The 25,218-nt window shown below is 43.9% G+C and overlaps 2 protein-coding genes across 5 annotated transcripts in view; one reads left to right on the top strand and one right to left on the bottom strand.

Annotated features, from left to right (window-relative positions):
- NCF2 (neutrophil cytosolic factor 2) overlaps positions 1-1,189 on the top strand; it is a 10,048-nt gene extending 8,859 nt beyond the window's left edge. The window contains exon 15 of the mRNA XM_010163801.1: positions 1,092-1,189. Within this exon, the coding sequence (XP_010162103.1) occupies positions 1,092-1,189 (98 nt within the window). The remainder of the gene's footprint in view (positions 1-1,091) is intronic.
- Positions 1,190-3,918: 2,729 nt separating this feature from the next.
- The window catches only part of SMG7 (SMG7 nonsense mediated mRNA decay factor), a 33,652-nt gene continuing 12,352 nt past the window's right edge, over positions 3,919-25,218 (bottom strand). Inside the window, exons 9-22 of one of the 4 annotated variants that reach the window (XM_010163797.2) lie at positions 24,311-24,467; positions 20,989-21,059; positions 20,610-20,670; positions 19,751-19,870; positions 18,710-19,142; positions 14,922-15,066; positions 13,320-13,708; positions 11,836-12,201; positions 10,135-10,284; positions 7,906-7,986; positions 7,091-7,250; positions 5,579-5,749; positions 5,327-5,478; positions 3,919-4,830 (exon numbers count right to left, since the gene is read on the bottom strand). In XM_010163797.2, the coding sequence (XP_010162099.1) occupies positions 4,717-4,830; positions 5,327-5,478; positions 5,579-5,749; positions 7,091-7,250; positions 7,906-7,986; positions 10,135-10,284; positions 11,836-12,201; positions 13,320-13,708; positions 14,922-15,066; positions 18,710-19,142; positions 19,751-19,870; positions 20,610-20,670; positions 20,989-21,059; positions 24,311-24,467 (2,570 nt within the window). In that variant the 3' untranslated portion in view covers positions 3,919-4,716. Of the gene's footprint in view, positions 4,831-5,326; positions 5,479-5,578; positions 5,750-7,090; positions 7,251-7,905; positions 7,987-10,134; positions 10,285-11,835; positions 12,202-13,319; positions 13,709-14,921; positions 15,069-18,709; positions 19,143-19,750; positions 19,871-20,609; positions 20,671-20,988; positions 21,060-24,310; positions 24,468-25,218 lie in introns of all 4 variants that reach the window. The other 3 variants (XM_010163800.2, XM_010163798.2, XM_010163799.2) reach the window with 3 other exon arrangements.

Here is a 25,218-nt window from a genome sequence, read left to right as displayed (position 1 = left end):
GGGTTTCCAGCTGGAGCCACAAGAGAAGCAGGACCTAAAGTCTCCAAGACTGCTTTCCACAAGTGCTTTCTCCCACCACAACTGCCTTGTGCTGTCACACAAGCAGAGCTCCCCCAGCTCTACCACGGGCTGCCCACCCAAGTCTGGGTGTTACACCCCCTTCCTTCCTCCAACAAATTGTCATCACAGCCCTGTTTCTGCCACCCCCTCCCTCACACAGTCCAAGATGGGAGAGTTTCACTTGAGCTGTGCTTAACTTTACTGATCACAGTTTATTTTTTGAAGCAGATGCCTCATTTTAGCCGCTGGGCCACGCCTTACATCAGAAACGAAGGCAGAGTGACATCCCAGAATGCTACTTCTCCCATCCCTCTCCCCTGGCTGCTTTTCTTTTTAAGGATACAATCCTCCATTAGCCTCCTCAGGCCTCTTTCATATCCATCCTTAGTGCTGCTACAAGAATTGAGGCTTCGATACAGACTAAACCTCAGCACGATCTAGTACATGTGTTGGAGTTAGATCCTTTCAAGCTCATGCAGAGCGCAGAGGGAGGACAGGGTTGTGGTGCTCCAAGGTGAGCCCACAGCGGGTGAAGAACGAGGCGCAGACCCTGCACAGGGCATCTGTTTCCTTCCTCAGCTGAGCCTGAGTGAAACCAAGTCATCAGAAATTGTTTCAAAGCCAAAACACCTAAAACTTTTTGAGATGTATGTGGAACAGCAGGTGAAATCCCCTTTAGCTGGTATCTTGAAGAGGACAGGGCATCTCAGCTCATTTCCTCGCTCAACACCCTCACTTGGTTTCCCCTCTCTTGTATTCAAGGCAGCTTCTGAGCCCCTTGGTCCCTATTTTGATCTCCTCTCCTCACCGAGGTTTGGCAGCATATTCCTTTCTGACCTTACAACTTTGCTCTCTACCTCATTCCCTGTCAGCCCTTTCTTCCCCACTCCTCTCTCCTCCAGGCGTGAGCACAGCTATTTATCAGCAGAAAACCTGAAAATGGTGCTCTCGGGCCTGTCTGTAGCACGTGGAGGTTATAATGCTCCTGTACATCCCTAGGGTGACAAAAACCGTCTCATTTTCTCTTCCAGTGAATGAAGACTGGTTAGAAGGACAGTGCAATGGGAAGATTGGCATCTTCCCATCCGCTTTTGTTCAGAAGTCAAACACGAAAGACCTGGAAATGTGATTTCAGAAGTGCTTAATGTGGTGGACATGGAAAAACATTAAGAATTCAACTGTTGCAATTAAGAAGTTTCCATATTAATTATTGCATTTAAAAATGGACTTATAAAAATATTATTGCTCTTTGAATTAAAAGCTTTATTTTTTATTTTACCTTTTGCATTGTTCTCTAGAACAGGGAGTGATTTAAAAAGTTGGTAATTGTTTTCCTGTCAGGAATACATTCAGTCCTCAAAACTCTGCTTACCAAGAGACTTGCCAGCAGTGGCTCTGTCCCACCCACCCTTCCCTCAGCAAAGCTCTTCTACAGACAGCGGCTGGGAAAACCCCTGAGAGGCTGGTGCCACTCGCATGTACAGCCCCACCAACACATCCAGAAGAGGAACTGGCGTTCAGGGAGCTACAGACACTGAAAGGCTGAACTTCCAACAGCATTTACTTCCTTAAAACATCACTGCCAACCCCAAGAGCTTCAACAAGAGACGCTGTGCAGCCTCGACCTGCTCCAGCTGACAATTCACTTTGAAACCACAGTGACTTTCAAAGCACCCACCAATAAAACTGCACACATTTTTTCAGCTCTGGGAGCCGTTACCTCAAAGCTTTTTCTCAGGAATCAGAAGATAGTAACTTGGAAAGACACTGCCTGGAATCTCGGCAGGTTGTAGGGCAGCGAAGTTGTCCCCTATATAAGAGCCTACTCAACTTTGAAGCTCTCTGCTCTGTCCAAGAGGTCCGTCCCCCTCTGCCCCTGGCACTACTTTCACCTTCCCCAGCTGCTCCTTCTGGCATTTTAAAATTCTCTACACTGCCCCATCCTCCAAACACACAAGCTGTAGATAGAACCAGCCACCTACAGCCTTGGGTGTGCTTTGCTTCAAAGAGGCTCAGGGCAGCGTTTTCCCCACTTTGGATCCTATCACATGAGTTCTGGAGAACCTCGCTCTCCCAATAACTTACATCTCATATTTAAAGAAACTTACTCTGAAGAGTTGTTTGGATACAATAAACATTGGTCATTCAAAAAAATCAGAGCATCTCTGTAGTTTTCATTGACACATTTGGCTGTTTAGAAACTGGCTGCAAATAGTCAACGTCTTGATTTAGAGGCAGGTCAATGGCAGAAGGATCCGTCTCCTCCAGATACTATTGCTTGTGCTCTACCAGGTTCAACAACTCCAGCCTCCAAACGAAGGAGAGCTTTGCAAGCTACTCCTGTCCCAGATTTTTGGTTGGGTACCTAAGACACACTGCACACAGGCAGCACAAAACCACGATCCAAGTATCTGCACCGAGCCCAAGCCAGAATCTCTGCCATTTATTTAGTTCTCTTTCAAATAGAAGAAAAAAGATCAACTTCAAACCTTCTTCTGACCTCTCCTGAAAAAATAACACATCTTTAAAAGTCTGCAGCCGAGTTACCCGGGAAAGAAATGCTACACACAGACCTGGATGGAGAGAACATGGTTTAATTAAAGGCAAAGCTGATTTCAGCAGCTGCAGTTCTTGCACAGACAGACAAAAAACACAAAAAAAGCTTACGACACAAACCAGTTTCTGTTGGGGGCCCCTTCCCTGGCTCCCCCCGGGGTGTCGGAGGGCGGGAGGGGAGTCCCAGCCCAGAGTCGGAGGCATTCCCGAGGCCGGATGCTCATGCACAAGTGGAAGGGTGCGGCTGGGACCCTGGCAGTGCCGGGAGCGAGATGGTGAACCTGGTTAGCTCGTCTGGGGTGCAAGAGTCAGTGACGGTTCCCAGAGTGGAATGTGGCAGCTGCCTGGGTGCACAGCTCGACACACAAACCGCGAGGGCTGGAGGGAAGCACACAGGGGTTCGCTTCAGGTTACCACTGGGTAGAAACATCACTTTTTGGGTTTTTTTTAAAAGGAAATACAGCTTTGAAATGCAACAAAGAACAGTGATGTTGCTATGGTGGAGATCGTGGGGGAGCTGCTCGGACCCCCCAGAGGGGGATCCCATCTCCTCCGTCTTCCCTTTTTGTATTCTTTGGGGCTGCCCAGGCTCCAGTGTCACTTCGACTCCTGCATGTGCTTTGCTCTGCAGCTGACCTCCAGCTCAGAGATCCTCTGAATCATCACACAAACCCCTACTGCTAAACACAGCAAACGGACATCGCGATTGTTTCCGTAACTTCCCTGGGAAAACTAACAAAAATGCTGTCCTTTTCTTTCCCGAAGCTTCCAGTCTTCCTTCCCGCTAATAAATACCAAATACAACGGCTTTTCCATTTCCCTTCTGCACCTTTTCACCTATGAACAGCAACTATGCTTTTCTTCCGTGCGTGGGTTACACACGTGTGTCCACGGGTGCCTTGAATTTCATTCTGAAACTGAAAGTTTGGGGCTGCAGCTGGGGACGGGGGGGCGCGGAGGGGACGGGTTTCTGCAGAACTGATGTGTGCCTGCGGGGCTGCGGACACTCCGCACTGTCCAAGCCGACTGTCGACTTTACCCAGCCCTGCTGGACCCCTGATTATTTTTCTGCAAGATGTTGCAGGTTGGTAATGAATCTACTAGCGTCCAGCGAAGATGGGAGGATGGAGAGAGAGAAAGAAAAAAAAGAAGGAAAAAACCAAACAAAAACCAAACCAAAACAAAAACCATTGAAAGCTTTCTACCTAGCTATTAAAATGAGTCAGGCTGTGAATGCAGAGGCTAGCCTGCCTGTTGTGGGGCTAGCCACTATGCTACAGTAAAATGTACAGGAATCAAACATTAATTTAAAACCCCATAGCCAGTAACTTGCTTGTCCAGCAGAGTGCTGCAATGCCCCACATCACCCATTACAGCTCAAACACCTACTGAGAGGAGGGCATTTCATGCTGGAGTCTCTAATCCACCCGTGGGCTGGTCAAAGCCTTTAGGTGAAAGGTAAGTGGTGTCAAGTGCTAGGCTCTCCTTCATGAAACTCCTTCGCTAGCCCAGGAGATCGAGCCCCACCTTGCCACCAACCACCTCTGACCGGAGCAGCAGCCGGGGCTTTCGTTGCTACACACTGACTACGAAGCACGTCTGTGTACGGAAGAATTCAGTGTGATCTTACTACTGAGATAGTAATAAAGATGTTTTAAGAGTAATTTCAACTACATTCTCAGTCAGCAAAGCAATCATTAATGGATTCCTATTTTATCTCCCCAAAGAGAGGAAAAGGATTGAGAAGTTCTCGTTGGCTTCTCCCATCTGCCCTTCGTTCTCAGCTTTTACTTCCCATGTGGCTGGGGACATGCACGATGGAGAAGGTGAGAGGCGGTGATACCGGGTTACTGAGTGAGACAAGCAGCAGTTCCTCTCTCCTTCCAGAGGGCCCAGGGATGGGAGAGTTCCTGATGTTGTTTTCTTGCACTGCAGACGTTTTTGTGCACACTCAGTGGGTTGGTGGAGCACTTACGCCCTCCTGACAGCAAGGAACAGAAGAGAGGGCTGCCACCTGCACAGGACCGTGTGGGCCAGTCCTGCAAACCCAACATGCCATGGTTTATGGAGCCTTCATTTGCAAGGGTGGTCACCTCTGTCTCAATGCGGCGGGTTCATGGTGCCTTGTCCGCGTTGCTGCTTCTGCTTCTGCTGCATTAATAGCTGCTCCAGAGCTGAAGGTCCAGGGTGCATCATGGAACTGGACCAGATGGACTGAAAACAAACAACCAACACTAGGACCTCCTTGGCCTTAGACAGCCCCCCTCTTACAGGTGAGAAAGCAGAGATAGCTTTCTATATTCTCCCCCTTCTCTTTATCACTCGTACCTGGCTTATCATGAAAGTTATCCAGACTTCAAAGAGGTCTTCTAAAGAGAGGCTCCTTGGAAGGAGCTCACCCTCCTCCAGAATCCTCATTACCATAAAAATTCATCCCACATTAACGATTACTCATTTTAGACTAGTCAAAGCAAATGTTATAATTTCTTCCAGTTCTGCCAGCCTGGTCTTGTTCCACAAAATATTCTAGAACAGCAAGAACTGGAGAACTCTGACATCTTCCAGCACTGGTCACACCTCCCACATTGCCTCAGGCTGCAGGAAAAACCTCCCGCTTCTGACACTGAACTCTGACACTAAAGCTCATCACCAGATCTTCCAGCCCCACAGAGGAACACCCATTCCTGAGCTCCGTTTCAGTCTAACATACCTTCAGGCTCTCCATAAGCACAGCTGAGGAGTCCTCCATAGCAGGGGGACCTTGGGCTGCCCAGGTGCCACTGGGAGCACTGGACTGGTGCCAGCTGCTCTCTGAAGAGGACGATGTTGCTGGGAGATAGTCCAGACCAAACCCTCCCATTGCTAAAACGGGAGAAAGACAAAGTTGAAAGGGATGTTACAAAACCATCCCAAAACAGAGGCCACCAGCTGGCTTCACACGAGCCTGGGACCCAGCACTTGCCTGGCTTATCTGTTTTCCAGCGGTCTGCGACTCTCCTGTCTCTGTTGTCTGGAGTCCCGATAGGTCCGAAGTTGGAGAAGGGAACAGAGTTGTGGTTATGGGTTGGAGGGGAGCTTGGCAAGCTGCTGGGGTTGGAGGAGTGAGGAGACTGGCTGGCTGGTGTCGAATGATCTAGTGATTACAAAGCAAGACGAAAAAGGTCAACAGAAATGGCAGGAACCTCCCCATCCCATTTTGAATTACTTAGTGCTGCTGCAAATTCTGCCCAGTTTTCACCAATGCTGAAGGTCAGTTTCTATCCCCTCCATGAGGGTGTTAAGTTCTGAGTGACATTCTTCTGTGCTACACAAGAGCAGAATTACTGTGTTTGATGTGTACAAGTGTTTACCAGAAAACCAAAACCCAGGAAACCTCAAGAAGCCTGGCTAGCCAAAGAGAGTTTTCCCCATATTTCTTCAATAACTTTTCTCAAACTAAAAAAAGAAAAAAAATTTTCTGTCTCCCAAGCTTGACAGGCCAATAAAAAAACCAAAATGTTAGACCTGGAGGAGTTTGCAAGTTTATAACTTGAATTCTCAAGTCTGTGAATGTTTTACACTTTGATGAGTTTTAAAGGAATTGAGATCAGAACCTAACACTGAGCAGACCAACCACAAGCATGGAAAGTTCCCTCCTATCTGCAGGCAGGAGGGAACGATGCCTGAAGACAACACAGCACAGCAGGGAGGTCTTGAACAAGGAGATGAAGGGAGAGAAAACTGAGACCAAATGAGCCATAACCCTGCTAGAATAAAAGCACTTCGCAGCTCCTTCCATTTCACCCACAATGGTTATTCCTGGTTGGCTGCAAAAGTCCCAGTGCAACCAAAAATCTCATCCAGTGCAGATGTTTAAATGGATTTAAAATCCATTTCATTTCTTAGATTCAACTAATTTCTCCTCTCATGCTTGTCTGGATTTTTAGTGACAATAGAATCATGACATAATAGTTATCATTTATGCCCTTAGGGTAATTCCAAGGACAAAGCTTTGCAGGCTGCTTAACAGTAAAAAAAACAACCACAAACAAAAAGTCCACACTGTCATGTTTTCCTCCACACTCTTCAGTCACATAGTTTCTCTCTCTTTCAAATCTCTACACTATGAAATCCAATTCTTCCTGCTCTTTCCAAAGCAGAAATACTGAAAGTATATGGATGTTGAAGTTAAAGTCTTACTCCCAAATGCTTGTCAGGAATGTAAGGTAAAGACATTTCAGGATTTAACACCTCCTACAACTTTTATCCTGCTCAACTACCTCAATTAAAATGTGGGTTCTTACACTTTATTAATTAAAGAATCCCCTCATGTTTCTGAGGATATATAAAGAAAATCAACCAGAAACCTTCAGACATCTTGTCAAGCAGGTTATTTTTTTTTTTTTTTAATTTCCAGTTACATTTAACATGCAGTAGGTTCAGAATTAACTCAAATCCTCTTAAATCACTATAAGAAAAATCCTACCAGGATTACCTGAGCTGGCTGGAAGGGATGGAGACCACGGAGTCCCTTCAAAGAGAGAATATAGTGAAGTCTCCTGATGGGCAACTGAAGGGGTGACTTCTGTTTTTGTGCTGGTATTCATGTTTTTCCCATACACCTCATTGAACATGCTGTTGTTTGGATATCTTTCCTGGGGGGGGTGGGGGGAAGAAAAAGATTGTTAAGAGTTGAGGTACGGGGTTTATTTCAAACACTGAGACTGTACAAAGGAAACACTTATAGGTCTAAATATTTTCCTAACTCCTTTTTCACTCCCCAGCCTCATTATCTTTGACCATTTTATTTAACAAAGTCCATAACATTCTGAATGAGGCTTTGAGCGACCTGGTCTAGTGGAAGGTGTCCCTGCTGCTGGCAGGGGGGTTGGAACTGGATGAGCTTTAAGGTCCCTTCCAATCCAAACCACTCTATGATTCTATGAATCAGGACAGATTTCTCCTGGCTGGACTGCAAAGCCTTCACAAAACCTTTACATTCCCAATACTCACAAAAACTGGATCAAGACCCTGCTCAGTTCTTCAGAAGAGAACGGATAATCCATTGCTCTGGAATAAAAACCTGCACACTCTGAGATTCAACAGTATCTCTGCTGAACTACAGCCAGGATGAATTTGGTGGGAAGACAACTGATAAAAGCAAAGATAACCTTGCTGATACAGACTGAAATTAGGCACGTGGATTTTTTGCAGGTTTGCCATGAGTTTGAACTAAAGGATATCACCACATTACTTAGTTTAATGGCAAACTTGAACAGCAAAGAACTGCAGACTCTGGTCCTCACTTACCTGATTAAGAGAAAAGCCACTGAGGGACAGGAAAGATGATGACTGAGACATCAATTCTGATGGTTTTTCCAGCAGGGATTTCTTCAGACACCAAAAAGGGGAAAAGAGCAGTTAGCGTTCAGTGCAGTGAGAAGGAGGGAAGTATGAGATCAGAAACTGCCAAGGTGGTTTTGGTCACATTTAAAACCTTCCTTGTATTTTAGCTCCAACCACCTTGGAGGACGGGGGGGAGCAAACTAACAAATGCCAAAAATCAGTAGTTTCCTCACTAAATGTAATTAATATCTAAAAATCAACAATCATGACAGCTGAGAGTCTCAGACAAACCCCACTGCCAGAACAGCTGTTCAAATAGTAAGTGTAATACCCTGATACATATAGAGGGAGACTGCTGCCAAAAACACCCCTGTGGTTGTGTAAAACATTGTACAAATGAGACAGGATCCTTCCCAGTGATCAGAGGACTCCTTCAAACCTGATTAGACTCTTGCTTGTTGTGACTGACAGAATATTTGTTGGTTTTGAGAGTATCCCTGCTGTACAGACATTCCTACAACAGTAAAAGCAGCCAAGTGTTGTGATTTTTTTTTTTAAATTGGGTTAAACAGTCCAAGTTTAATTTAGTGCTCTCTCATTTTCTTTATAAATTACTGTAGAGAGAAGGAAGAAAACCCCCAGTGTTTAAAACAGAGGTTCCAAAACTCCCCTGGGCTTCCACATTAAGATACTATGGACCATGACCTTTTCCATCCTCTATGCCCCCTCTCATACAGCTGTTATTTCCAGCATATTTCTCAGCTTTCTCTTCAGTTCTTAATATGATTAAGGAGGGAAAAACAGCATCTCTGAAACAAGCCTATTTAGGGAAGAAATAGGATCAACGATCATCAATTACAGAAGCAAAACCAAAATGATAAAGCTCGGCTGGTGGACAATGAACACCACCAAATTTAGGATCAGGATGGCCGAGCCATAGAGTTAGTGAAGCCACAATAAACCTGTGTGTGATCCAAACTGAAAGCTGCAGTCTGGTTCCAAATAAAAGCCCTCCTGCACTCACACCAGCTCAGGATGTCAGATGTTTTAAAATTTATTGTAATTTATTGTTCAAACAACAAAAACCTAAACTGGCGTCCCCCTCTCTCTAACGTGGTCTCAATATCTGAAATATCTTTGCTTTTATCCTCTGAACCTCAGACAAACAGCCTCATTTCCTTGGCAAGCAGCTCCCAGCTTGTTAAGATTTTTTCAAAGCAACAATTCATTACTTTGAAAGCACGTTTTAAAAAGCAGACAAAATTCACACTCTGCATATCCACACAGCTTGCACGGAGCAGAATCTCCTTCCATTTGTCAGCAGACAGCAACTGCAAGAGCTTCAAAGGCAGCTGCTGAAGAAGCAGCTATTAGTTTCTTAGCAAAGGTATCTCACGAGACAGAAATGGGTGTCTGTTTTGCTACTGGCTCCTTGTGATGACATGTAGAATACGTGAGGAATAGTTTGAGTAGAGTCACAAATAGTTCTTCTTTGTTACTGCTACAGATCTGAAATAGTATTTATTAAACACACTAGAAAGTTGTACTGCATTTTCAGAGGCAATTTACAAATTCAGCAGCTCTCAGACCCTCCAGCTGTTGCACCAGGAAGGTTTTAATACACAAATGTAGGAAGAAACCTCTCTCAGTCTGTCAAAAAATAGACTGTATTTCTACAGGAGATACTGATTATTTAGCCAGTTGCCTACATTTTTTTTTTTCCAGAATCATCTTGCTCTTTTACAATCTCTTCTGCACTTAGTAGGGCAGTTTCCTCTTGTCTTTATGTAATTTTTATATGTAGATAATAATAATAAGCCACACTTGTTCTGATGAGTTCCCACAGCTAAATCTGTGCTCCCCCTTGCCCTTATTAGTAAGCCCACACAACTGCAGAAGAGGGAGTGTATTAAATGATGCATCAACGTCTCTCCTGTGGACTGTACTTACAAAAACCACCCCACTGTTATTCAGATTTCTGAACAAATTAGCAGGTTTGGATTTGGCTCAAGAGCTACACCGTGGGCCTTCAGCTGGTCTGAGCTCTCACATGGAGACTAGCTCAAGGGTGAGGCAGGGAAGTGGACAGGAGGGACAGGGGAGAGAAAGGAATTTCACATTTCTTATCATTTCACAGAAGAAAAGAGATGCCAGTTAAGAGTGAGAAGCAGCAGTATTACATCAAATACATACAAAGAGGCTTCGTCCAGGAAGAGAGGCGAGAGGCCCCAGCAGAGCTGGGTAAAGATCAGGAGGATTAGAGAAAATCAGCTCTTCCTCCTCCTCCAAGGCAGCCAGACTCTTTAACAGGTCCGGAGGAAGCAGAGGGGAGCTCTTGGGGTCCTAGTGACAGAAATGAGCACAGTGAGACAACAGAAGGCAGAAAGGGGAACAGCAAGAGACGGCGAGGAGAGGTGAAGCCACAGCAGGACGAGAGAAAACAGCAAGAGAAAGGCAGAAGGTGGCACGCAGGAGTGCGAGGTGAGAAAGCAGCGCAGCAGAAGTGTGTCAAGAAAACACACAGAGAGAAATCACTGAGCAGAAAACAAAACGAGCCACGTGGCCTAAGGCACGCTGGGAGCAGCGCTGCACCATCTGAATGATGGGCAGTCAGTTTTAATTAGCGGAGCCTGTGCTTCCCACTGCATCCACGTCAAATACTGAACCTGTTTTCGCATCCAAGGACAAGGAACACAAAATCTTACAATTATTCTTCCACAGCTGACCCGTGGGTAATTTAGGTTTCAAGTAAAATTATATTTGCATCTTCTTCCCTCCTCTATTTGTGGAGTTTAAACCCCAGGAGACTCTTTTCCACCGCTAATGGCTGCTACCCAGCTGACCAGATCACTGGACCAAAAAGCCCCGTGAAGCGCTGGTCAAACTTGACATCTAAAATTTTGTGAGGGATGCTGTAGACAGAAGCATTATGGGGACAGCTTCTGTCCATACTGCACTGCGCTTGCAACAGGGTGAGGTTTCCCTTTCAGGGACGAGAACAAGGCTTTGACCCCGTCTCCATCTAAAAACCACAAGCTGACATCAGGGTAGAGGCAGTCTCCTGAATATTGTCTGGCTTTTCTCTCTGAAGGAGAAGCCAAGTGATCTCAGCTGACCCTCTGAAAATCCTGAGTGCATTTACAGAGGCGTATCTGACCGAAGCTTTACAGAGGCCTCTGTTTAAGTTTCCTTCCAAACATCACCAGAAACACTCTCGGACAACTCCAGGACTGTTCATAAATAGCAAAGACTCCAAGTATTATAAACACCAACATGAAGCACAACTGCATGAGCAGAAGCAAAGTATCTCATTAGTGCCACCAAGAGCTAAGGAAGTCATTCAGTGCTCTCACTGTGTGCTGGGATTTGCAGGAAAAACAAACAAAATAATCCAAGACAAGACTGCTCCTACCATCCTCAATTTCCAGCCTCACTCTGACTACTGCAGCCTCAGCCACTCGACACACAAAATGCTATATATAGGGTCTTAAGAGTTCATCTAATGAATAATAATTCAACTGCAATTATTTGGATGGCTTTTATGGTTTTCATCAGTTGCCAGACAAGAATTTTCCCCAAAATTATCAGCTGCCACATTTCTTGACCTGACAGACACAGCGCAGAGATCAGTGTCACGTCTACACTGAGCAAGACTTACATCTACTTGAAACCAAATCTTCAAAAGCCAGATCCCACATACAACCATCCAACTAAAGTGGCAAATCCAACCCTGTTTGCTGGAATCTCATTTACCAATAACCAGCTCCCTACTAAATAGGCTCCCGTTGACCTGCTTGGGCCTACAGGGAATTCCTGAAGTGGGGAAACTATCCTAGAGTTGTCAGGAATACCAGAGCCTCACTGGTTTTCACCACTTACAGCATGGATCTTTACCTCAAAGGTCATCCTGGAGACAGCATCCTGCTCTGGGCGGAAGACTCCTTGCCGTTTTCCCCTGCGGTCCAGGTTAGATTGTTGTGCCATCACCCTGTTGTCAGCCATGCCATAGGAAGAGTCCCAGTAATATTCTGGCACCTTGACTTCTGAGGGGTTCTGGTTATATGGCTCCATTGGGAAAGGCTTCATTTTTTTCTCCAGAGGTTGCTGTTGCATCACGGGAGGCTGTAATGACTGTTCAAATAATTTGAGAGGGTCCTGGGCCTGCAGGTAATAGGACTGCTTGACGGGCATGATCTTCCCCAGTGAGCCTTGGACTTGAGGTGGGTTCCAGAGCTGCTTTGACGAGTCTGTCTGCGGATACTGAGGCAAAGACACATGATTTCACCAGCAGGTCCGAACAATTAATATTAACTGAATGCCTAACTCCATTCAAATTGTCAATCTGGCTCACTTGTTATAGACATTCCACAAACATTTTGATTTGTGATGTTATTCACCCAAAATTCAGTCTCAGTACTCCTTAGTCAAGCTCCACACCCATAGCCAAGCATAATCCTTACTCAAATCCAGTACCTTATAACCACTTTTATTAAAGTACTGAGCCAGCCTTTTGCTGCCCAGGACACCAGGAGGGTCTCACCATCGAGTGCTTACATGCCAGAAGGGAGATTTCCTCCAACGTGATGTGAGCACAAAACTTATTGCTGTGAGGGAATTGCCACTGCAACCTAGTTAGCCAAAAGGAGAGTGAGTGAGGGTGAAGGTTCAGACTTGGTTTGGGAAGGCAGGTTTGGAAGGCAAGCTTTAATTCTGTGTCTCCCAGGTCAGATTTTATGCTGACCCTGGGACAGGGAAGATGTGCCTTCTGTCTTATATTGAGCAACTACATTTAACAGTTCATTACTCAAATAAGAAAACTACAAAGGTCTTAGACAAAAATACCTGATCAAAAATACCACCTTCAGATCTTGTCTATTAACAGAAGCACACAGAAAATCCATCCCAGTAGGTATTTTGTCCTCTTAGAGGATGGTTATGTTCACACCCACTAAATTCATAGAATCACAGACTGGTTTGGGTTGGAAGGGACCTTAAAGCTCATCCAGTCCCAACCCCCCTGCCATCAGCAGGGACACCTTCCACTAGACCAGGTTGCTCAAAGCCTCATCCAACCTGGCCTTCAACACTTCCAGGGAGGAGCAGCTACAACTTCCTTGGGCAACCTGTTCCAGTGTCTGACCACCCTCACAGTGAAGAACTTCTTCCTAATATCTCATCTAAACCTCCCCTCTTTCAGCTTAAACCCATTTCCCCTTGTTTTGTCATTAACTGCCCTAATTACAGTTATTTTTCAAATTTGCCCAAGAAGTTGACAGATCAAAATTCCACGCTACGGTCTTTAACTACAGTTTTTAACAGGTAATCCAGGAATGTTGCCATTTAAACGAAGCTGAGCACATTGCATTGGTCAAGTTTACCTGCTGAAATCCGGAGTGGTGTGGTGGGCTCTTCCCCAGGCCCTGCACAGCTTTCGTAGGGGACTGCTGCTGCTGTTGCTGGGCCAGAGCTTGGACCTGTAACTGGCTTGCGGACTGTGCTGTTGCCTGAGCTGGTAAAGATGAGAGGGGTTGCTGGGAAGGAGGTGGCGTTTGCTGAGGTCCCTGGGTCATTGGCCCTGGTCCGGAGGGCCGTTGCTGGCTGTAAGGAATGTGGGATTGTTTCCCACCTTGCACCTGGTTTCCTGCAGGCGAGTGAGCTGTGGGCTGGAGGAAGGTTCCTGGGACAGAAACACCACCTGGGAAGGTATACCCCGTGCTCATGGAGAAAGCCACAGGAGGGGGGACAACGTAGGTTGGAGGTGGAAACCCTGGGAAAGATAAAAAAGCACCTTTAATGAAAATTTGGCAAAACAAAGAAAACATTTAGTGTGACTTCTTGGTTTTGGTTGTTTGTAGTTTTGGGGTTTTTTTTTTTCCCCTGTTTTGCTCCTTTAGCCCATGAGGACAGGAAACACCAAGTATCATTTGTATACCTGCACCATAATGTTCTTTCTCATGGCTGTGATCAAAGGGTTATTCAGAGTTTGTTCTCGAGTTTTCTCACAATATTCCAGGCAGTATTTGGGAGAGTCACACATTTTCCCTGCCCCTGCACTCACACCTCAATCTCCTGTTTTTTTCCCCCCACTACCTTTTTCTTTTACCATCCTGGGGTTTTTTATGCTTTACCCCCAAAATTCCCTCCCCCTCAAATGCACATTTCAAGGGACTAAACTTCTGGAGCAATGGACAGAAGCAATCAGTTAGTCTACTGACTCCTCCCAGAGGATCACCAGTCTCAGGATCAATTTCGATAGAGACAGACAGTAAGCAAACAAATCCTCATCTCCACAAGATCAATTTCTTCCCTGGAGTTCACACTGAAAAGGCAGGTTTGGAAGGCAAACTTTAATTCTGTGTTGCAGAGGTCAGATTTTATGCTGACTCTGGGACAGGGAAGATGTCCTTTCTGTCTTATATTGAGCAACTACAGCTTTTGGGAAAATAAAGCTTCCAGCTATTTTGTGAGCAAAGAGGGACAGCAAGGTATGACAGGAGCACTCCACAACAAAATGGAAACACACAATGCAGCCACAACAGCAGGTAAGACCACATAAATTACAGCTTTAAACATGAGCACCACTACAAAAGAAACTGAGCTTTAAAGAAGAAAGCAGTGATTGATCTTTCATCATGGAGTCCCATGCACAGAGAATGCTTCCTCCTGAGCTAGCAGAAGACTTTGTCATGTTCTGACTAACTTCAGAAACAGCCTACTGTGAAGTTCCCTGATCTCACACCCACTAAACAAGAAGGAAGGTGGCAGATTTCATGACAGACCTTGATTCCAAAGCATAAGGAATCTTATTAACCTCGTTTCAGCTCTGCTATGCCCCTTCTTTACTACTTTGTGAGATGCTCAACATGAGAATGTGTGTTCATTAAAACAGCTCCTACCTTCAGAGGCTATAACAACCACTATCACAGGATGTTCTTTGCAGTCAACAGTAAATCACACTTCAAAAGAACAAGGCAAATTACCTGGACGGCTAGGAAGGGGAGGGAAGGCTCCTGGGTGATGAATGGGGATGAACTGAGAACTGCTGGCCTGACTTGGAGTCTGAGTTACAGGTGTTTTCCTGGCTTCAGACACCGGAGTCTTCCTCATCTCCGTCTGGGACTTCACCTAGTGCAAAAGAAAGTAAAAAGAAATTAGCAACTTCTCCTGTAATTACTCACATCATGTCTCAAGCAAAAAAAAATGTACTCCCAGATTGTCTGAGAGATTATTTTCTTTTCCTTAAGTAACTGGGAGAGGTTTGGAACACAGTATCCCAGTTCCCTCTCCTCACTGACCTCAGGCAGGTCGTTACCCTGCCTCTCCTCAGGCACTCCTTGCCTCACAAAAGCACTCTAAGGATATCTACCCAGCAGACTGCAACAGGCTCCTTCTCTAGCAAGAGAGTGGGAAGTAGACATAATATCATCCTCAGACCATACAAAGAACTTACCACACTGCTCACCTGCAGTGCCTTAAAAACAAAACAAAAAGCTCAGATGCTATTATGCTTCTCCTAGAGCACTGCTTCAACCTAACTCATGCTACTTACCTGCAGCACCTTAAAAAACAACCTACCACGTCCTTCCTAGGGAACTCTCTCAGCCTAATCCACACAGTGATGCACATGCACAGCCTCCTGCATACCAGGAAATTCTTTTGACTGAGAGCATACAAGACAAAAAAAGCAGAAGTGCTTCACCCCTTTCAGTTTACTGTGTAACTGTTGTATGTTCTGTTAATAGAGCTGTACCAGATAAAGGCAGAGAGAAGAATGTAACGTAATGTTTACCTGATTCTGAGTCTGCTGTGGTCTGGGTCTTCCTGGAGAGGAAGACAGAGGGGAAGACTATTTTCCCTTTCTGTTCAGCTGGGCAGAACTGCCTGGAATGCAAGATGGAGCAGGCAGGAGAAAAAAAAAAGACAGCAAGCATGGAACCTGGGCAATACAGAAAGGGCCCAGGAGCAGACCTGATGCCAAGCCTCAAAGGTGATTGAAAGAAATGAGCTTTATCAGGGACCAAATTAAAAAAATCCAAACCAAACAAACCACAATTGTGTGGGGTTTATCGCAACATTTAGTGCTGCTGAGTTAAAAGGAGTTAGAGGGCAGGTCTCTTCTGCCAAAATACAGTGGTAAATGGGTAGATGCATTCAAATGCTTTCTTAAATTCTTTCTCAAATAGTCCTGAATTTCCCCATTTAGAGATTACAGGACTATAGTGTATTTTTTGGGTTTAATTAAAAAAGTAGATTGTAAGACTGGGAGGTGTGGGTGTATTTTTGATCTCCTGCTAGCAAAAGTCAGGAGGGAACTCCACCTCAAGGTTCTGGCTGATGCTAAGCACCATGAACGATGCAACCCCTGCTCATGCCACATCCGTTCACTGCCTACCTCTGCCCTTCATCACATTCTGTCTGTTCAGTTTATATCATCCTGTTCCTTTCTTCTCCACAAAGAGCCAAACATTTTTATAACCCAAACTGAGATCTATGCCTTCTTTTATGGCAAAGTTGGAGAATTCAAAGACACTCTTCCTGCCACAGGATTTCAAATCATGAGCTGTAGTCCACCATAAACTCAAAGCAGCTATAACACCTTTCCAAAGGTGGCTTCTAAAAGACCCCACACATGATTTATAGTTAACTTTTAAAAGCTAAATAGTTAAAACTGATTAATCAAGACAGACAAATTGCAGTTGCTTCCTTTCTTCTACTAGACCTAACCTCAAAAGTGCCAGTACTGCCAAATCCTTACTTCCCCAGTGGTCCTGAGGGCTTCTACACAGTGCTTGGGAGAAGCATCATTTCATCACAGCGACCTCGTAAGAGTAGGTTACACCTTGAGCAAGACTGCATGAAACCTTCCTCATGTTATTTTCCCTAAAGAACAGAGATCCATCCTATGTCACACTGTCACAATCCTGTCTGAGCATGGAAATTTTCCACTTATTTGTGGACTAATTACTTTTGTAAAACGTTCTTAACATTTTTGCTAAGTAGGAGCTGCACCATTGGCAGCATTTGGGCTTTGGGAGGCAATGAGCTACGGAGAAGATAAAAGCCTGAAGTATCAAGGAAGGCCAAAGCAGAGCACTAAGAGAACATGAGTCAGTGCAAAACCTACACTGGTTTCTCCTCAGTGAAGGGGAAGCAAACCTTCCCCATCTTCTGGAGTAGGTCTGGATAAGTAAGTCCAGTAAACTATATAAAACAAAAGGATTTCATTGTCATAGTTGCCATAACAAATACAGCTGACAGAACTAAAAAGTCAAAATTAATTTCTGTTCAGTAAGAAATGAAGAGCAACCAACATAAGATTCTGCTACAGCTGGGTTTGAAATAAGCTTTTCCTGGGTTTGTTATCTCTTAAGATTAAGACAAGCAAATTTCTGATAAATCAGATGGGTTACAATTAAAATACCTTCCCTATCCAAAAAACTATACATACTTCTTAGAAGATCTGGTAGGTTTTATTGGCCTCAAGTCCTTATTCTGCAAGACAGGGGCATGAACACTGACACTGGGAGTTGTGCTTAGGCCTGCAACCACATTCCAGGTGTGTTCAACAAATAAATAAGAAACCTGCTGTTCTAACTCACCTAAGTTGTTTTTCAGATACCAGACTCTTGTTCAGTAACTCATGAATGATTGCCACATGGCTTCTGTAGGCTACTCCCCTTTACCTCCCCCCCTTGGTGGGACCCCCTGCAAAACCAACTGCATAACACTGCCAGGTCAGACCTTTCATTTCATAATGATTACATTTAACAGCAAATCATGAGGAGGAGAACAAGAAGAATGATCCAATAATCCTAACAGCACAAGCTGGTAAGACAGAAAGAGCTGGTTTGTCTAGCCTAGGGAAAACAAGACCTTACTTACACAGGCCTTCAGAGCAGTTGTAAAGAGGAAAACTTAGAAAAACTGACAGGTTTTTTAGGTAAATTATAGCCTCCATCACTATCCATGTCATCAGGGAATGACTGGGATGCAGCCAAACTATCCAGGTACAGATCAGATCGACCCTGAAACTCTACACCCTTATTTACTACAACTCAATGGAAGCCAGACCAGTAAATTCACTGTTTACTTACAAGATGAGCATTTTTGTACATAACGTTCATAGAAACAGGGCGAAAAGCATGCCTCTCAAAAACATGACTTAGAAAAGAGCAGCTGATATGAAAAGCAACAATTCTGAGCAAACATCTGAGGACAGAATGATGGTTGAAGTGCAGTGTGGCTTGCTTTATTTCCACAGAGGGCCACCTGACTGCAGGCACAGCACGGAGTGTCTTATTGCACATGAACAACAAGGTGCTTTTGTGATGTGTTTCATTTAGTGAACATGCACAAGTCCACTGAATCAAAAACACAGAGGCCCCAACTCCTTCACAACAGACCACAGCATGGGTAAGAGCACAACTATGACCTGGCCACGTCAACTGCCTTGGCAGCCTGAATAATTTGTGGAACAATAGGTAGAAGTCTGGTTTTTAAGAGAGTTAACATAGCAAAATCACCTTGCATTGGTCCCTATCTTTTTCTCCCCAACAAATTGAGACAGTACCAAGGAAAAGAGCAGAGATCCAACGATCACTAATATCTGGGCTTTGTGATAGATGTCTTTATTTTTTTTGTGCATTAGCTGTACCTGCAGTGCCCACAGTGAGACCCCAATTCTCCTGTACTCTATACAAGCAGTGATGGCCCCGACATGAACACTGCACTGGCTAAGAGGCAGTATCCCTTTGATCTAAAGGCTTACCTGAACTGCCACGTTCTGCTTTCCTGCTTCCTGCATCTTATCCAAGCCGCACTTCTTGGTCTCATTCTTTCTTTTATTGTTATCCTTCTTTCCATCGTTCTTATTGGCTACTATTCCTTTGCTATAGTCCCGTTTTCTACCTATATCTTTAGGGGGGTAGATTCGCCCTTGCTCTCTGTTCATTTCCCGTGGCTTGATGTTCTCTTTGAACGTGACCATTGGTTTTTCTCCTGCGTCACAGTTGCTGTTCAAGCTTCTGCCAGAGGACAGAACTGATTTGAGTCCAGGGCTCCCATCTGTAGATAGCGGCTCTGCAATAGATGTGTCTGGCAAGGCGAGACTCTCTTTGGCTTCACTAGGGTCCTCTAGTAATAATTCCGGGATTTCCGTCAAAAACAACAGCTTTCCTACCTCATTTTCACACTGAATCAACCTGAAAAAGACAGAAAGGAATTGAAAAAGCAAATAGGAATAGTTTTTCACAGGGTAACCCACTTCCTCAAATTATAAAAGCAGAAAGTCGACATATGCACCACGCAGCATTTCACCTCCAGTGACAAGATGATGTTAGATCACATCTCCCAGCTAAGGGCATTCTCTAGCATGATGTAACCTCACATGCTAACACTCCTACTACCACTTCAAATAGCTGTGCTGCAGTAGCACTAAAAAGGAATCAAACATGATGCTTTACTCCAAATACATTCCCTATGATCATTAGTCTATGAAGTCTCCTTCTCTGGAGACATCCAAAACCCACCTGGACGCCTTCCTGTGTGATCTCATTTAGGTTCCTGCTCTGTCAGGGGGACTGGACTGGATGATCTTTTGAGGTCCCTTCCAATCCCTAACATGCTGTCATTCTGTGAAGCACTGGCATGCTGACCCACAGAACATGTTATCAGTGCCCTCAGCACCTTGCAGCCACATTTTATCTAATTGCCATGTCAACTAGTGAGGAAAATAAAGCCCAACTGTGGCCACCTGTGTTACCCAATCTCACAGCAGCAACTGAAACACAGAGATGCCACTTGCAATTACCTCGGCTGGTTATCAGCGATCCATTTGCCTGTGAAGATCAGACGTTGCTGCCGTATCCGACGTTGTTGCCCTTCCTTATCCCCTGTAATTGCTTGGTGGCCTTTGGAAAAATCCAAGTTCCTGATATTGAAATAGGAGGTGGAATGATATTAATTAGACAGTCTCTGCAATGTTTCTTTAGAAATACAACTGGGTCAGCATTACTCCATTTTAAGCTGTGAAATTTCACCAGATCCTATTCAAAACACAATAGTTATGGATGTCTGATTTACAGATGCAATGCTCTTCAGGTCAGATGCATCTACATTAGAGAGGTGTGGGTTTTAGTTTTGGTTTTTGGTTTGGTTTTTCTTGTGTTTTGTGGGGTTTTTTTGTTGTTTTTTTTTTCAACAAAAAGATGAAAGCTTATCTGTGTGATAACTAAAAACCACAAAAATAATACTGGGTGAATGCATCTAATATTGGCAACATTTCTGCATGATGTTAGGTACAGGGATACAGTTAAAATCAGTATAAAAAACAGTATAAAAACCAGCAAAATAAAACCACACCAAGCAGTTTTCATGTAGAAGTATTCCTTTCCTCACTACTTAATTTTTTCCCCCTTTCAGTTTACAGAACAAAACCAAAAAAAGGCATAAGCAATATTATAAGCTCATTATTTTCCCCAGAGTTTTACTGAAGATTTACTCCATGGAGACTCAAGTCCTACGCTGCCTACTGCAGCTCTTTTGCAAAGATACCTACACCAATCTATACAGCAGTAAGTATTCATAAATAAGATATTGCAGAGAACAGGTCAATGTCCATTAGAGCAGTGACATCCACAAGAGTACAGTTTCCTTCAGCTGTCACTCACCTGAACGAGGGCCTCAGAGCCAAGAATCCCTGCAACTCAAATTCTTCTGGAAGGGGGGTTGCTGGTGAATAGAGAGTAAACAGCGTAAGGAAACATGAATGCATTAAGTACAATATCATATGTAGATACCTCAGCAAGGTCACTATACACAGGAAAGCCTTTTATTCACTTAATTGCACTGTCCCACCCTGCCATCTGAGGAGCTCAGGAATGACAGAGCAAAGTCTGCTCAGCACAAAAAAGCAAAGTATTTATATGCACTAATACTAGAATGAGACTTGTTCCCTATTTGCTCTTCAACTACAATTCCCCACAACGTCAGAAAAAAAATCATGCATTGTTCCCAGTTCTCTACAGCACAGACTAGAAGCCTCCTTACCATTATTATTGGACAGATCTTCTTCATGAGGCTGGAAGCTGTTTAGAAGAGAAATCAGCCAGGGCCATATGCTACAAACGAGAAAACAGACAAACTGTAAGTGAAAACTACAGAACAGGGAAACTATTCACCTTACCAAGAAAACATTGAACTCTGTTACACAGTCACAGCTTCCATTAATCTTCTGATTCCCAAGAAAAGTTTCTCTCAAGCGTCAGAGAAAAGAGCACGTTCTTGAAAAAATTAACATTTTTTAAAAGTCAATTTAAAGTAACCAAGGAAGCCAGGCTCTTGCAGCATAGTGTTCATTACCCAGCAAGTCAGAAAGCCTACTACGAATTTAACTAGACAAACCTATTGCATGAGCAAATGTTCAGAGCACCTGCATGCAGTTCATGTTTTCCAGTCTAAAGCTGACTGCTCTCAAAGACACTGTAAATTAATCAGTTGAGAAGCAGAAGTCCTTCTGTTCTGTGAACATTAACACTGTACTGTAGCACTGAAACAGCCACCAAGAAGGTCTAAGTGAGGGCTGCACTGAGTAAAACCATTAAACTAGAGATTAACTGGAAGTCTCCCTGCCTTGCACTGGCAATACCAGTACAAGCAACAACTAGAAATTCTTTACAAAGGCCCTGGAGCAAATAATTCAAAAATCACAACAATCACTGCTTGGATGGTTAATATTTAACTGTCACCAACAGTCTGCTTTCTCCTATTTTTTTTAAAAGCTCCAACCCAAAAGTATAAGCATCCTGCTTCTGCTTTACTGACAGGCATGAAGTCCTTGAAGGCAACAGGCAAACTATTTTAAGGTGCCCACTGTGCTTGGTGTTAGCAAAAGGAATCTCCACCCTCCCTCAGCAAGGCTTTCAGTCATCATCCAGCACCTGGATAGGAGAATGCAACATGCACCCAAAAGCCTGAGGTCAGCTGCTTTCCTGTGCTGCTGCAGGGACTGGAAACATGATGTTTATGCTTATTCTCTACACTAAACTAAGCTCCTTCCCATGACTGACAAGGAACAGGAGGAGAAAAGGGAAAGTGCAATCATGTTGCAACCTACAGCAAACTGCAATCTTCCTGCACAACATCTGAAATAATGAGATTACGTAATGAGAGATCTCTAAAGAATGATGCAGTGACACATGGGAAAACCTAGACCACAGGGTAGGTTTGGAAAACTCATTTCCAAAGAGCACACAGTAGTATTCATAGAATCATAAGACTAGTTTGGGTGGGAAGGGACTTTCAAGACCATCCAAGTCCAACCCCCCTGCAGTGAGCAGGGACATCTTCACATCAGGTTGCTCAGAGCCCCGTCCAACCTGACCTTGAATGTTTCCAGGGATGGGGCTTCTACCAACCACCTCTCTGGGTAACCTGGGCCAGGGTTTCACCACCCTCAGTGTAAACAATTTCTTCCTTATACCCAGTCTGAATGTCTCCTCTTTTAGTTTAAAACCATCACCCCTCATCCTGTTGCTACAGGCTCTGGTGAAAAGTTTGTCCCCATCTTTCTCATAGGCTCCCTTTTAAGTATTGAAAGGCCACGGTAAGGTCTCCCCAGAGCCTTGTCTGTATTGACACAGTCATTTCTGTCCTCAGTTCTTGCCTTCAGACTCATCTCCTTTTCTAGGTAAACACATTTCCTTCCTGTTTCAGATGCTCATTCATTTTGAGGCAGGATTAATTATCCACAAGAAAATGATAAGCATAAAGTAGGAACAACTGAAAGTTTAAAGAGGAATAAAGATTATTTCTTGAATCGAGAGCACAATTAAAGAGGAATTCAGAGTAAGAAAGACTTTTCATTATAAAACAGACATTAAGTTATTAAACAGAGGCCAATAAAGGCATATGTGTGTGTGTGTGTGTAGTTTACAAAGAATGACTTTCATTACCATCTTCCAAGAGAAATAAAAAGGGAACTCTCATCCTACAAATCATGGGGAAGAGAGACAGTACACTGGATTTTTTTAGAGACAACAAATATAGGGGCTACTAACTAATGCCCATTTTGACAAATCTTAGCAGTATTTAACTTTCTCTTCAAGTTCACCTGTGCATTTTACAGCTACTTGCTGCCCACTTCACAACTCCTTTGTACGATGAGTACCTGAGAAGAACATGTTTTCCCACTACAGATTTAAAAGCCAGGCATGTTCTTTAAAGAGAGCCTGACAGATTTATGGGGAGAAGGACGTACAAAATATACATTCACACCTAAAGATTCATTTTGATAATCCATAAAGTACTGCCTGCATCTCCTCTCTGCAAGGACTACTTGATATCAAGAGTAACCTTCCCTATTAAAATACTGGTGTAAAGCCTTCAGCATATGCATCCAGGAATACTTACTACCATCTCAAAACAACTTGTAAACACTTATTTTCCTTAATCTTGCCTCCAGGAACTCTGAAACTGAAGTTCCCAAAGCTCCAGGCCTTTAGGTTTTGCACACCTTTGAGTGAGTCTTATCACTCATTTAGCAAACTGAGGTTATAGGGAGCCCTGCTCCCATACACCAACCTACAGAAAATGTCAGTCTTGGCTGGAATCACATCTTACAGCACACATTGCCAAGAGAGAGCTGAAACCACTGTGGCACACAGCACAAGGTCAGCTAAGCAAGGTGGTTTCACACTGTTTTCCTTACAGTGGCCATCCTAGGAAAAATATTCATCCAACTGTGTCAGTAACAGTCACTCCAATCTGAAGAAACATCTTACAGGGCAGAAACATTTTACTGACTTGCTATAATTCATGAAAAGTTAACGGGCTATGAAAAAAGTTGGTGACTTTAAAGACAGGATTAGAGGCAGAAGTGAAAATTCAGAGCAACAGTCCAGAACAGTAATGCCTGTGCTGACATTTAAAGACCCCCTAAACTAAATTCAATTTAATTCCTGGATGATGAACCAGGAAAACTGGATTCCAGCACTGCCCAAGAGATGGCTTAATGCATGAAATTAAGGCAAGTATTCTCCTGCCACTTACCTCAATAAATCTGAGAAATCATTACAACAGATTAGAACAAGGGTACACTCAGTAGTTATGCTCAAGTCAGACACTATAAAGTAGATTCCTCTGACCTTAATTAAAAAAAAGTTACATGCAAACCATTTTAAAAAGTGCATTTTCTCATGTAACCCACAAGTCTCATGTTTTGTTTTATGAACTTTGCAGCACATCCATTTTCTATCATCTTGACATCTGTAACAATGAGTTCTATGATCACTTTTTCCATTACTAATTTGTGTACCATCAGTTATTATTACTTTATACAATTAAATGTATCAAAAGAAAGATTAACACTCACTACCGTCTTTCATCCACCACTGCCTCCTGGAAAACACTGGGCCGAAGTTTCAGCCAGTCCATTGAAACCTTCACAGCTGGAAGAGGATATGCAGCCCCAGAGTCCTCCTGGTAGTCATTTTGTAAAGGACACTTGCACAGAACTCCAAGAAAGGACACTAGAAACAGAGCAGGGGAAAAAAAATAACCTAATCAAACACATTCCACCCATAAAACCCTGTTATTAAGAGCTAGTTCTTTAGAATAAAGCAGCCCAACTACTTAATCTTAAAAAAATCCACCAACAGATCAGAACACCTTTTTTCAATATGGAGTTTTCTACCATGAAGCAGAATCTTGGTGGTCCCCCCCCTCCCCTTTTTAAATGTCATGGCAAAACATTTTGGTAAGTTAACAAAATCCAGTGAGACAAGCCCATTACAAAAATACTCATTTGTTTATTTACTAGAAATCATCAACTCAACTATTTATTGTCATTTTATCCACTTTCCCAGGCGAGCAGGCACACAAATCCACGGGAGTTAGCTCTGCTGGTTCAGACCCCTTAGGGCACACAAGCTGAGAAACAGTAACCACACCAGTGAGACCGTGGAGCTCTCAGAATCAACTCCAGGCTGGCACCTGGAGAAATTCAGCTATTCAGGAATTTAGGTGTTTATGAATGAGGGCAAGCTCATCATGGGGAAGATGAGAGTAAGCAAATCAGCATTATGTGGTTAGAGTATTTATCTTCTGGTTGATATTATCAAGGGCACAGAAGCAACTGATGTCCTAGTTCGGTCAACTTCAACTTCAGTCCTGTTGAATCAGGATTAGCTCCATTCAAAGCAACTTAAACTGCAGAGCAGCCCCCCAGGCAGGGTACTACCCACCACCAAATTGGATCCAACTCTGAACACAAGTTCACAG

Source organism: Antrostomus carolinensis, unplaced genomic scaffold, assembly GCF_000700745.2.
Source record: "Antrostomus carolinensis isolate BGI_N321 unplaced genomic scaffold, ASM70074v2 scaffold32922, whole genome shotgun sequence".
Lineage (NCBI taxonomy): Eukaryota > Metazoa > Chordata > Aves > Caprimulgiformes > Caprimulgidae > Antrostomus > Antrostomus carolinensis.
This window is presented reverse-complemented; position numbering and strand designations above follow the sequence as displayed.